Source organism: Tubulanus polymorphus, chromosome 7, assembly GCF_964204645.1.
Source record: "Tubulanus polymorphus chromosome 7, tnTubPoly1.2, whole genome shotgun sequence".
Classification (NCBI taxonomy): domain Eukaryota; kingdom Metazoa; phylum Nemertea; class Palaeonemertea; order Tubulaniformes; family Tubulanidae; genus Tubulanus; species Tubulanus polymorphus.
In genome coordinates, this window is record NC_134031.1 from 16364420 (window position 1) to 16377994 (window position 13575).

The 13575-nt window shown below is 39.4% G+C and overlaps 2 protein-coding genes across 3 annotated transcripts in view; one reads left to right on the top strand and one right to left on the bottom strand.

Annotated features, from left to right (window-relative positions):
- Window positions 1-659: 659 nt before the first annotated feature.
- LOC141907972 (U6 snRNA-associated Sm-like protein LSm2) lies at window positions 660-2232 on the bottom strand. Its single transcript, XM_074797713.1, has 4 exons — window positions 2210-2232; window positions 2035-2102; window positions 1122-1212; window positions 660-1032 (listed from the first exon to the last, which is right to left on the bottom strand). The coding sequence occupies exons 1-4, from the start codon at window positions 2210-2212 to the stop codon at window positions 904-906; spliced, it is 291 nt and encodes a 96-aa protein (XP_074653814.1). The 5' UTR covers window positions 2213-2232; the 3' UTR covers window positions 660-903.
- Window positions 2233-2274: 42 nt separating this feature from the next.
- Window positions 2275-13575, top strand: part of LOC141907971 (uncharacterized) — a 77449-nt gene continuing 66148 nt past the window's right edge. For both annotated transcript variants that reach the window (XM_074797709.1, XM_074797712.1), the window contains exons 1-2: window positions 2275-2394; window positions 5018-5173. The gene's annotated coding sequence lies outside the window, so the exon portion shown is untranslated. The remainder of the gene's footprint in view (window positions 2395-5017; window positions 5174-13575) is intronic.

The following is a 13575-nucleotide window of genomic DNA, read 5'->3' on the forward strand; positions in this document are numbered from 1 at the left end:
GTGTCTTGCTTTCTTAGCAATCCTTGGATCATTCATTTTACGGAAGCATTAAATTTGACTTTCAAAAATGAAAGATCCCTAGTCCCTTCAACGCGTAGAGGGAAACTTCTGGTACCCAAAGGTATTTCTGATTCAGAACCTTGTGATGTGATTTTGTTCATCTTGCCTTGCAATGTTTGGTTCCTAGTTTCCCAAGACCGATCCTGTTAGATAGTTCATTCAACCTGATGAAATACAGCCTTTGGAAGCATTGCCCACACATTGTAAGCAGCCTGAAGTAAGAATCACATCCACACGTCATTCACTTTTTAAGCTTCTTTTTGTGAAAAATGATTGGAATTTTTCAGGGTTTTCACAGCTACCTCAACGTTTTCCTGCTTCTAACTTCCCTTTATAAATCTTTAGTTGATGCATAATTCAGTGGCTATTTAGCTGAAAATCAGGGAAATTTGGTGATATATTGTGTGTAAAATCAAATAGTTCCAGTCGATAACTTGTTATAGACCGAGTGAATTGATTGGATTCTTGGCAGATCAAGTTAGGGAACACAACATGCATGCCAGAGAAAAGGGAAAAAGCAAGTCTGAAGTCCAAGTTAAAGCAGTCGCCCTGTTATTAGCCCAACCACTTCAAAAACAACGCATGTCTACATATATTTACAAAAGACATTTATTACGGTATTTCCATTTCATTAAAAAAAAAGAAAATATTTTTACAAACAGTACAATAATGAAATGCTATTCTTAAGCACAATAATCTTGAAAACGAACGTTTCAAGAATCGAAAACACGTTGAAATCAAGTCCGCATTACACAACTATTCCAGTGCTTGCCTAGTATTTAAAATACATTATTCGATATAATTACACGGCGCAATGTCTTTAAACGAAGTCTCATTTCGTCCCTATCGCGATTTATTTTGCGCCGCTTCTTTTCTGGCCGCGTCCTGCAAAATTTGTGTGTCGCACTCATCGGCCGGTAACTGCACGTACCGCACCACTGATCCGCGAATAAAACAATTCTTTACCGATCTCTGAAATAAAATTCGGCCGAGATATTTAAATATTAGCGAATGTTCTTTCTCATTTTTTTTTCTTAATTTATTCGAGAGAGAGAACGTACCATATGAGGGTATTTATCCGGATCTGTGACGGTGATGTCTGTGAGTTTGATATTCAAATACTGGTCCACAGAATGTAGCGTACCGCATATACTGAAATAGGAACAAGACAAGATAAGATTTTTGTCAGGTCCAACGCCATTGCAAGATGTGTGTCGCAATAATTCAAAATTCTACAAAGTCCCATCATCAAAAACATACACGTGCAGGGACTCTTGTCTTTGACTTTATATTAAAACTGGTTGAATGAAACAACCTAGCTAGATGACACGACCATATCGCAGCAACTCTCCAATTCAGAGGAAGGCTTCCAACAAGACTGGCTCCACTGTTGCCATCCCTGTACAGCAACCCTCTGCAACAATTGCAGGCGCGGATCCAGAAGGGGGGTTTCAGGGGTCGTGACCCCCTGCTCAGCGACCAAAAACTACTTTTCTTGAAGGAATGAAGGACAGTACTACATAATAGTACCATATCATCATATGTTTGGCCAAACAATATGCCGTACAGGCCTCATGAGAGATTTTAGTTGGCGGTTTAACATTAACATTCTTTATGAACCCCCTCCTGAAGAAATCCTTGGTAAAAGTGCAGATCCGCACCTCTCGTGATTGACGCAATCTACTGAATCAGTGAATGACAGTATCCATCCAGGCTAAATCTTTCTAGTGAAGATATATTAAAATTAACCAATGGCAATGTATGAATTGCTGATGACATTTTGAATCTGAAACAATGATATTTAATGTAATTGATTGAACCGTTTACGCGGAGAGGTGCGGATCTGCACTTTTACCAAATCCTTTTCTTCATGAAATAAATATTGAATGTTAAAACAAATTCATCAGTTATAGACATACTTATCCGGCCGGGAGGTGCTGCCACCTAGTAAACAACACGCGAAACTATTCTCACCTAAGATCATTTTTCAGCTCGACGACGACGTCTTTACCGACTAACGACTTGAAGAACGAATAGAACAACTGCAACGACAAAATATTAACGACTTTAGTCAGTAGAATAATAGCCGGCAGAGAAGAAAATAGCGAAAATGAACGTGCAAAAAGCGTTTAAAGGCCGGTGTACCCACCATCTTGGATGCGGACTGCGAAGCGGACGGGTAGAATTTGCCTTATTCCGTGCAGTAAATTGACGCGCGGACTTGAAATGCGGCGCAGTCACTGATTGGTTTTGCTGGTGGTGTTGCACGTGTCGTGTGTTCATTCGAATGTGGCTTGATTCATTGTTCCTCGTCTATTGTTTGTGATTTGATTTGTGAGTGTGAATAATTGTCGCTTTTAAGATTAATTTGTCACTCTCTGATTCAAGCGCGGCGGCTTGTTTTGACCAGCTATTAACTGTTTAGTCGGGGTCCGAAAGTTAGATATTGTCTGATCTATTTTAAGCTGATAAGTACTGTACTGTGCTGTGCAGTGACGGCCTTGTATCTACGGAAGCCCCTAGATGACATACGAGATAATTTTTTTAAACAATTTCGAGCCATGATGTAGAATTTTGACTTATTGTCTCGAAATTTGACTTAATCGAAGTTTTCTATTCATGTCGAATTTCTTCGACTTTTTATGTTGTATTTTGAGTTAATTATTTCGTGTTATTTTCATATAGACTTATCTCAGAATTCGACATAATTAACTCGAAGTTCGAATCATTATGTCGAATTTCGACTTATTATGACATGTTGACATAAGTCGGAATTGTGAAAAGATTAGCCTATCTCATATGTCACCAAGCAAGGGGCTTCTGTACCTAATTGGTGGAAAAATCCGGTTACTCTAGTGTCTTAGGTGGGGTGATGGGTCCCTCTCCTCGGGTCTCTTTAATATTCAAGTCACAAAAATGAAAAAATGTAGATCCCAGGCAAGGGTGTGCCGAGGGGGGTTCGGAATAATAAATAGTAAGTAACGAATGAAACCCCTAAAATTCAAGACTTAAGTGCCCTTCAAAAAGGCAGTCGAAATTTTGATACTATTTTGGTGTTTTTATTGGAAGATGAAAAATAATCCATTCTAAAATGATTTATTCATGTACCCAGGCACTTCAATTCTAACATGTCCTAATTTTTCAATAGGAAAGTACCCCTTTTCGCAGTGAAAAAGTGCCCTTTCTCTTGAAATAGAACTGCCCCCAAAAAAACTTGGCACAGGCCTGCCACGGTGCAGCAGTTTAGGCCTGGTGGTTAACTTCTATAATCATATGGGCTTATGTTTGTGAAAATATCCGATCATGAAACTGAACTACTGTCAGACAGGCTATTGACTAGGGTCCAAATCCAGTATTCAATGACAGTACATTGCTGGATCCATACTTTAAACTAGTTGATGTCTAGTCCCACTAGCCAAACGAATTTGATGGGCTTTCATAAAGACAACCATAACTGTGATAAATCCGTACAATCGGCTGTCCAGATACTTGGCCCATCAAATTTGGATGCAACAGTATCATCAACAAATTTACAATTCTTATACCCCATTGCCTCCCAAAAACCTAACCCACTCTGCCAACTCATTTCGTAGTATTAACCGGGGGTACTTCTTAAAGGTCTTGACCACGCAGCTGAAAAGCCAGGGTTCTTTGAGAAGAAGCTGCCAACGCTGAAAGGCTGTGATATTTGAGAGTTTGAATAGTGATGGTATCATTCGTCATGTTGGTCATCTTGCCTTGAATTAATGTACGATATTGAATTTCATTCGCTTCAAGCCATGCGCTGTAACGAGTGAGACCTACTGAATTTACATGATGATAATTATAAGCTGTCGCAATATTTACGACACCAGATATAGAGATATTCAATAAAATCCCGGGTTTCACGAAATATTAGGTGTCTTGCTCGAATATTAAATTCCTCTGTTAAATTGCACGGTGTTTAATGATGCTTTGTTGAAGGGTATTATTATGGCCTATCCAAGGTACCGAAATAAGAATGCATTCATGGGTCCTCATCTAGGGTTATGTGCTATGTTGGTTGTCATCAACTCGCATCAAATGGTTCTGGTTATGTCAGTTGTCCAATTCTTCAAGTCTCGCCTCAAAACTACTTTCTCGGGGTTGAACATCATGATTTAACAAATAAGGAATATGACAACGGAATTTGACAAACGTTAGCGCAATAGGTTGAGGAATTTGTCAATAGGGTAGTGGCTGATGCTGGATGTAAGATTTAAAGTCTGACCAATACTGCTTTGACCAATTAAGTAATTAACGGAACCGTGTTGAAATTTACTCTCGATCAATTTACAGCTTAACAATTCAAAGAAATTTGCAGCTTAACAATTCAAAGAAATTTGCAGCTTAACAATTCAAAGAAATTAATGTGACGATGATTAAACGTGTGAAAAAGGCTAAGAAAGTGATAACTTCGTTTCTCCTAATCAACCGGGTCACTTTAGGGTAAACCGCAATAAAATTTGTAATTACTCTAGCTGATGGGTCTGTTATAGTTAGCTTGAGCCATGTAAATATACGGAATATAACTGAAATCAACACTTTCAAACAGAGAGTAAAACATTGCTTTTCTGCAAAGCCTATGCTCCATGAATTCAGCACCACTACCATACAAAGCGCTGGTGAACATTATTATTAGGGAAACAGGCGCTATATAAATGTGATATTATTATTATTAGGATTTCAGTATGGTACTTTAAGCTCAGCAGAAATGAGAAACAAGGCAGCAATTTTTTCATAGCCTTTTTTCTCCTGTTCAACTGTTCTATCCCGTTTGAATATTTGAATCGCGCCGATGTCGGAATTACTTCAACGACATTCGCCGACGTTTATTGCAGCGTTCATGCGAAATCCTTTTTCCTATAGTGTTTTATGGACGCGCGAACGCTCGGTCATTTATATTTCATGTATGATATGTGCCGTTATTCTTTTGAAGATATCTGTTTTCGACGACCGGAACGCGGCGTTCGAGCAATCTCTCGGGTCCATTTATCGTTTTATCGGACCGACGACAAAGCGACGAGTAAATAGATGAGAATATGAAAAAGCCGCGCGTCACGACCGGACATTATCACATCAGATTTTCAAAGAGGTATGCATTACTAATCTTATAATATTTGTGAAAGGTCGCCTCCGGGTGATCGACGACGACGTGTTTGGTCTATACATTTGTTTGACCATCCTCGAATCCCTGTGGCAGTGTAAAGAGTCGAGCTCGACTACCGTTATTAGTATTCGCTTCTCCGGGGCCATTCATAAGGTATGTATGCTTCCATAGGGCGGGAGAGTCTAAACGTAGCCATATAACCCTAATGTATATGCTGGTAACCGTTGGAAGCATAATTTTTATTGCCGCGGCCGGTTGCTGATATTTGACAGGTTTTCGTATGTTGCTGCGGCGAGTTTACTTCAATTTTGTCAAAAACATGGTATTCAAAGAAAAAGAACGTCGTTCAGTAAATTATTGCCGCGGCTTTCGCCGCTGCAGTCGCTGCGTTTCCAACGCCACTGGGTAATGCTTAGAATATCGTACTGTCGATGTGGAAGTCGATAGTTATCTTCAATGTCAAAATTGATGTCATGTCAACTATCAGATAACTGAATATGTATAAATAATGTTTTGATTTGTTCGAGCATTCTCGAATCATGACTGAGGTGTTTGGTAACCACGGCTGATGATGATGTCGTTTTATCCCTGATCGTTTTACGATTTCGCGATTCGATAGACGACGAGATCTTCGTAGAAACGCTCGAGTTCGATCAGCGAATTCACTATTTCAGTGTCGACGAAGTGTTTTTATTATCCGGTCGCCAGCGAGCGAGCCAGCCGTCGAGTTGCCATTATTCATCGAAATATCTGTACTGCGCGACACAACGCTATTGTGTCTCAGTTTTAACGAGGAGAGGCTACCCGACTCCCAGCATTCACCGATGAGTCATGACGTTGTAATGACAGCGATGTTACCCTTCCTGATTCATTTCTTGACAAATTTCCGCCGCCGTTGTTCTCGCGCGAGATCAGCCGTATTTTATTGCCCGTTGTACTGTCGATCCTATGAATGCCATAAAAAACTGACTTTGTCCACCGAACTCTGCCGTCGAATAATCCTGTTTACAAAGCAAATATAGTAACTTGGCTTGTTTTGTTTGTGGGGTTTTTGTGGCTATTGATACTTATCAAATTCTGTAAGCCAGTCTCGCTGGTTTGCGAAATCGCAGCCAGTCATTAGCATAAGTTAGCTGCAATAATCTATTGTCTTATTGAGTCATACTCACAATAGGCAGTCTGAAAGTGTGGAGTCATAAAAAGGTAATTACCGCGATTATTCCAGTAGTTGGTGAATTGACTTTTAAGGACGTCCTATAGAGAAGAATGATAGGGTGGCTCCTGAGCGTAGTGAATAATGTGGCGATAATGAATGGATTTTCTTGTATTCGGAAAGAGTGCCTTCTGAAACAATAGCGGTGTTAGTCAAATGATTACTCCAAAGTCCATTCTAGTTTTACTCATCTTCTTATCAGCGTTAGCGGGAATGACCAATTTAGAATGGACCAAGTCAATGCTGTGCTTTAAATGCTTGTTTAAATCAGCTGTTTTTCATACACACAATAAGAAATGGTTCATTGTAAAATTTAGAATGGTCATGAATTCAAATTCTCATGTGGTTTCAGTTGTTCGTTCTAAGATGGAACGGACAATGAAGAAAGTCTAAACGCTTTTGAGTCCATGAACGGACCATTAGAGCATTCATGAAGCGTGCTTCATATTTCCCGAAGTTCTCCGTTTAGGCGTCTCTGCAAGGTCCGCAATATCGTCAGGATCTGCCCCTGATACGTATATCCATGGACTCTAAAATGGAGAGTCCATGGTATATCCAATGGCTTTACTGTAAACAGGAACCGCATATGATATGAATTCTTTCATCGTTATAATAACCACCTGCGTAATATTCACGATGTCAACCAGTTTAAACGTTCACTAAAACATCTACTCTTTCAACGTGCCTATACTTAGTGACTATGAACCATTACAGTGCGCCGGTGAACTTATCTTTTCAGAAACAGGCACCTTATAAATGTTTATTATTATTATTATTATTATTATTATTATTATTATTATTATTATATTGTAATTAGGTGTGGCATATTGCGTTTTCTAATATTCTCTCAAGATTACGGTTCCGGTTCTGCTGATCTTAGAACTTTTGCTTCATTTATTATAATAACCTTATGACGGTATTAATTGAGAGGGTTGAGAGTCGAGATGGAAGGTGAATATCGCGCGTCGGCGGTCGACGACGCACCGACATAACGAAATCGACGTCTTCGTCGCGGCGTATTCTCTCCGTTCGCGACAAATCGACTTTTATCGCGTTGAATTCCGTCGTGAATAAAATCGAATTGATTTAATGTCGCTTTTGATAATTAAACCCAGCAGTCGAATAAAATAATGTCGATGTTAATTGATTTTCCGCCTCTTTAAACGTAGGTAGCATTATACAGATCTTCTTTACGCGGTTGTATCTCGTCTCCGACTATAGTACGCATGCTTCGAAGTCCTTGAAAATCGATGCAGTCTGAAGGTCTAACCGTATCGTTTCAATATAACTAATGGATCATCCATAATTCTCACGTCAGTTGAAAGGTTTAGTGTTCATGGCCATTTTCCATTATACCCTCTGTGCAAGATAAGGCTAGGTCGAGCTCACTGCGATGATATCGCGATATGAATGAGCGCGTTTCAGGTTTAAGTCGGTTTTACTGTAGTTCTATATATTGTAGTAGGTCTTCAAGATTCGATAAGTTTTGAGCATAGATTTGAATCATCGACGGGAAACCTGAAATGTTCAGAATTTGCAATTTAGATTTTTCGCGTCTGAATCAATCAATTTGAAGCCTTACGTTTTCACATCCTTGTATCATTGAACTCTACTTGTATTGCACGACCAAATCATGGTTAGCAATAAAAATACCCATTTCTATATAGGTAAGATCTCGCATAATATGAACGCAGTGCAAGTAGATACAACCTCAAGGTTAATTTATTCATATTGATATATTCGATTTATTCATATTTTACTGTATTGCATAAAAAAAAGCATATTAGGCCTATGAGCATACAAATTGTTGTATAATTTGAATTGAAAATACCGCAAATTAACAGTTCATTAATACTGAATTCATAATAAAAGTTATTGCACGGATATATTGCAACATATACCTAGGGAGTTTTTACCCAAGGGATTTTTACCTACAACCGACCGAAATGCATGTTTCCACCTGAATCGGAACTAATTCCTAATGTTTGAACGTAAATAGAGTTGTTATTCATAGTTCTTAGAATGGTTATTTCAAAAATCGGTTTTTCATTTTTATTCGACGACAAGTCAATTTCATTCGATTCATCAATTATTCAGCGCAATATCTCGGGTCTTAATTCGATTTTGTATCTAGCAATAAATGTGCGTAGCTAGTCGGCAGGCAGGCAGGCAGGCAGGCAGGCAGGCAGGCAGGCAGGCAGGCAGGCAGGCAGGCAGGCAGGCAGGCAGGCAGGCAGGCGGACAGCGTCTGTCAGGCCTATTACTAAGAGGTGTCAATTTATACAAAAACATCATAAAAAAGTTCATTGTTCATGAAAATGGATCGCTATCTAATATATCGGTATTGAAAATGAAATATCCCTGAAAGTTATGATGTAGTTTTACCGGATTCGCTAATTCTCTTTTTAATCTTTTTAACCCCTTTAGCCGACATAAAGATAAAGATAAAGGTTTGAAAAAATTTTCCCCTTTGACATTTACATTACGGGTGGTTGAAAATAAGCAGTTTTTAGAACTAGGGGCATGGTTCGGTGAAAAGCTTATCAGTAGCATTGTTCGTAGTGCGTATATAGACTTATATGGATGTTCTGCTATTTGTCAGATGTAACAATATCTGATCGTCGCTGCTGCTGCTACTGCTGCTACTGCTGCTGCTGCTGCTGTTGCTGTTAGCGCAAAATATGCTTTAATAAGCGCTAATTATGCCGAGATTGTAGAATCATATGATAACTCATTCTTTCTCAATTACGTCGTGATCGACGAGTCTTTTGTTCGCGCTATGAATATCTCTTTAGATTCAGCGCGGAGCTGATCGTCGTCTATTACCTGTTATTACCGATCGCCGAATCCGTCCACTTCGTCATAATAGCGCGTTGCCTTTATACCAGATGACTTTGATGTAGGAAGGAATCATCGTTGCATCATCGCTGTTTTCGTCTGGTTGGAAAAATTTTCAGTAAACGTAGCATGGATTCTATACCGATGCAAATATCGAGTCTGAATTCGAAAATTTGGCAATATCGACACGCACGTATCCAGTGGGATGGTTTGGGTGTGCCCCTTTTCACCTTATATCCAGAGTAGTGATGGGGCAGGCTATGGATGCAATTTTGATAAATGATCAAAAGCAGTGCGAACGCACAAAAGTGAGACTCATATTTCGAAATTTTCAGCGGAAAATTATAAAAAATCCAGTTCGTACAAGGTTCTTACAGATCGAGGAAATCGGGGAATTTCAGAATTATTGCTAATTGCTTCTTTCTATAAAATCAGGGAAAAGTCAGAATTCGAAAAGTAGCTCGGTCATTTTCTGAAGCTCAGTTTTTAGGTAGTAGTCTTTTCTAATTCTAAGTTGAAAACTGGACAACAACACCTTAAAGGTTTTATTTGCTGTAGCCCAGTTTTCATCGAGCAAGGGTGCCAGTCCATGAACGACATAATAAGTCGTACATGTTTGATAATACTGCTGTCAGCTACTCATTAACCTTGAACACATTGGATATCTAATTAAATGTCTAATGGTCTCCGCTATATGCTGCATATGTCGCCGGACTCGGAATGCAAAGCGTACATAGTGGTCACTCGTCGGAATGGCGATAGTTTGTAGAGAATCTGTGGATCGTATGGACCGACAGCTTTAAGGCAATTGAAGATACATCTTGAATCTTATGTATATATTACAAGGCAATTGATATCCATTTATTGATCGGTACGTATATATTCACTCTCACTCTCTCTCCCTCTCGTTTACTGTTGTCGCAAACAATCAATGATAATCATCCGCAGTCTGTTGCGGTATTTGATGAGAAGTGTATTACAGGGTGATACCTCGAGAGAGAGGGAGAGAGAGAGAGCGGGGTAAGAGGCATTCAGAAGTGATAATGGAAGATTGCAGCGAGATATATTCGCAGTGAACTCAGAAATATGAATCGCGCGTTACTGATAGGGTGGTCTTACCCGTAATTACAGATTTTATATCCAAGTTTTCCTTGAGCATATCAACGAGATTTTCTTAGAAAAGAAAACAAAACATTTTCGCTTTTCCTAATACTATGTTATGCTAGCTTGAATTTGAAATATTTCGAATAAAAAGTTCATTATTTCTAATAATTTATCGCATCGCACAGTGAAATAGGATGCCGCACGTTAAAAAGAGTTTACAGTTCAAAAATGTAACAGTTCGAATATGAAGATATCACAAATCAAAAGTTCATTAATTCTATCAATTCTATAAGAATTTATTGCAACAAAGGAGTTCATAGCACAACTATGGAAAAATATCTTGCTTTGAAATGTTTTTTTGAAAAATCTCCAATTTTTTTACCTACTTTGAAGATTTGGGGATTTTTGCCTACCACCTAGTTATGCAGCCTCGAACGAGGCAGACAGACGTGTTTACTACTGGCATCATTCGTAATATCGATGATTTATCGGCGTATGATGTTGTCAATAATATATCGTCATCGACTGCGTCATTAATTTTTCGTCGATTTCGAACGAATTGAAATAAACGCTTTCAAACTGACGACGATCGTCGTTAAAACGATCGTCGTCGATGACGAGACTTTTTAACTCGCCCGTAAAAACACGACGACCATACGCGGCTTCATTTTCCGACTAGAAAATGTCGGCAACGCGATAGTCGCGTAGCGTAAATCTCGAGCGGTGAGCGCGATAACCAGTTAGACCGGTCTAAATAGATCCGTACCTTGTCCAAATGTAGACCGGACCAAATTTTGGATAAAATCGCTTGTCACCGGGCCCACATGATGTCACCATCTGCTAAAATATCAACCGGGCCTGGATGAAGTCTTGCTCCCAGATCCCGAGTAGAGCAAAACATTCTTCATTTGACGGTATTTTGCCCGTGTGAACGCTTTTTGTCCTTGGACCGGACCAAATTTAAACCGGTCTAAATTTCGTCGTGTGAATGCGCCTGATATCTGTAAATAGTCGGTATATTGTCGGCATAGTTTTTTGTTTTATGATGAATATTCTTACAAATCGTTATCGATGCTGACAAATTAACCTGTTTAGTCGATAGTTCAGCTGCTGCCGAGAGTCGTCGTCGTCGGTACATACCAGCTCTGAGAGAGAGACGGGGCTCTGAAATGTTACGGTTTGATGCACGGCGATGCGTATATTCCGTTTCCCGAGGGGTTGAGTCACTGTTATTTCTTTGCCTTTGTTGGTCGAAACCGGTGAACGTCATGTTGTCTATTCATTTGCGTCTTGCGTTCTCTCCCCGTTTGACAACGACAACGACGTTCTGTCGTTAAAAATGCGATTACGACAAACGCAGCGCGAGGTGAGTAGAGCATTTTCATTTCGTTTATCTCATCAAATTTGTACGAATTTTTCGCGCGATCCGCTTTGTAAATCGCAACTTATTTAAGGCTCGAAATAAAGGATACATCGTTTTTCGTTTCTGCTGAGCTCTAAAGTTGGCCTCAGTGGCCACCTATCTACCCTGTACATTAACATGACCAACTATAACCGACCTGGGGCCGGTTGCATAGTTATGGTTTTGACTTAAGACCAGTCTAAGACCAACTTAGTTCTATAGCCAATCTAACAACTTAAGACCAGTCTTAAGATTTAAGACCACTTTTGGACTTAAGTCGCGACTGTACAACTGGTCCCTGGTACTTAATAAATGATCTGATTATAAATTTGATTGCAGTTTACCAAAATGACCCTATCGATTAGGAGAGGCAAGGTATCATTTTATTTACCGTTACACAAAGCGTTTGCTCTTATATGCTGCATTGGAGAAGGAGTCTACATTCTAAAAGTAACCTTCATAATTCTATAGAATTCTACATTCAAAGTGATATCGCTTAACTTTGATTATCCGACAATATGCAACATTTTTTTTCTTCATGCCCCTATTCGCTTATTATAACTAAGTTACGTCGCTGAGCATTCATTTTTATCCTCTATCAGATTTCCGCAGTTTGAGTTTAAGCATTTTTTCTTACACTAATTATCGCTAAGTTTTTTTTTTTCTTGATGATTTCGAGCTGTCAGTTATTGCTGTCGTGAAAGCATTGACTGCATCATGCATCATTATTTGTACGAACCAACGCACAAGCAGCAGCAGCAGCAGCAGCATCGGTGGAGAAGAGAGAGAGAGCTTTATTTACTCGCAGCTATGCGAATGCCTAATCAAATCTGAGATAAAATCATTAGATATTTTCTGTAGCCATTTGTCTAATGTGTTTCCTTGTCATAATTTTCTCACACAACTGAGAATCATTCAAAAGACTTGAGGGTTGAAATGTTAATCTATGGCCCACGCAATCGTAAGGAGAAAATTTGTCCTGGGTTAGATTGGCCTTGATCAGGTCGAGTCAAATTTGGTCCATGGCTTATTGGCCAAAAATTTGCCTAATTGCCGTGTCTTATAGCCACAATCACACATGCGTTTTTCCAAACATCTGTGCACACAGGTGCCAAATGAGTCCAATGCATGTTCGGCCTGACCAAAGACGGACCAGGCCCTGAGCTAAATTTGAGCACAGGTCAAACTATTCTGTGCGAATTTTTACTGGTACTTGTGGTGACTAACCTCACTTGCCACGGCATCATTTGAACGTTTTAGCATCCAATGAGTGATTTACGTGTGAAGGCATTTACCACTAATAAGCTCGGGCCAAATTTTACTCGGGGGGGGGGGGGGGGGGGCGGTGCACGGCCTGATCCAGTTAGGCTCGTTTGGGTCAAATTGTCTCTCCTTGAGATTGCGACTGACAATGGATAGTGTTCGCTATGAAGATGCCTATTTCTTACGCTTATATTCAGATCATACATGGAGAGTGTTTTTAAGTAGGTGTTTGTTGTTTGAGGTATCTCTGCTTTTCATGTGGGTGCGGCAGTGTTTACTTGTGTAGGTATAATCATTATCATCGCAACTTGTTTCCATGGCTATATACATCAAAATGATTAATTTCTGCTGATATTTTAGCTTAAGATAATTGAACGGGGATATATCAGCAGCTTGAGGTAACGAATAAAACATATAGGATGGATTGAATTAAACAGTCAAAATTGCTGTTTGAGAAACTAATTAAGGAAATTGCTTCCTAGTTAAGTTGGAAGAGCCAAGATTGGGTCAGTTGCTGGATCGAAGCCATTTTTGGTTGAATAGCCATTTTCAATTTCAATGATATCA

Coding starts and splice junctions, on each gene's coding strand:
- LOC141907972 (XM_074797713.1), bottom strand. Junction 1,213..2,034: donor GAGCTGAAAAATGATCTTAG/GTGAGAATAGTT, acceptor TTCCTATTTCAG/TATATGCGGTACGCTACATT. Junction 1,033..1,121: donor CGGATAAATACCCTCATATG/GTACGTTCTCTC, acceptor ATTTTATTTCAG/AGATCGGTAAAGAATTGTTT.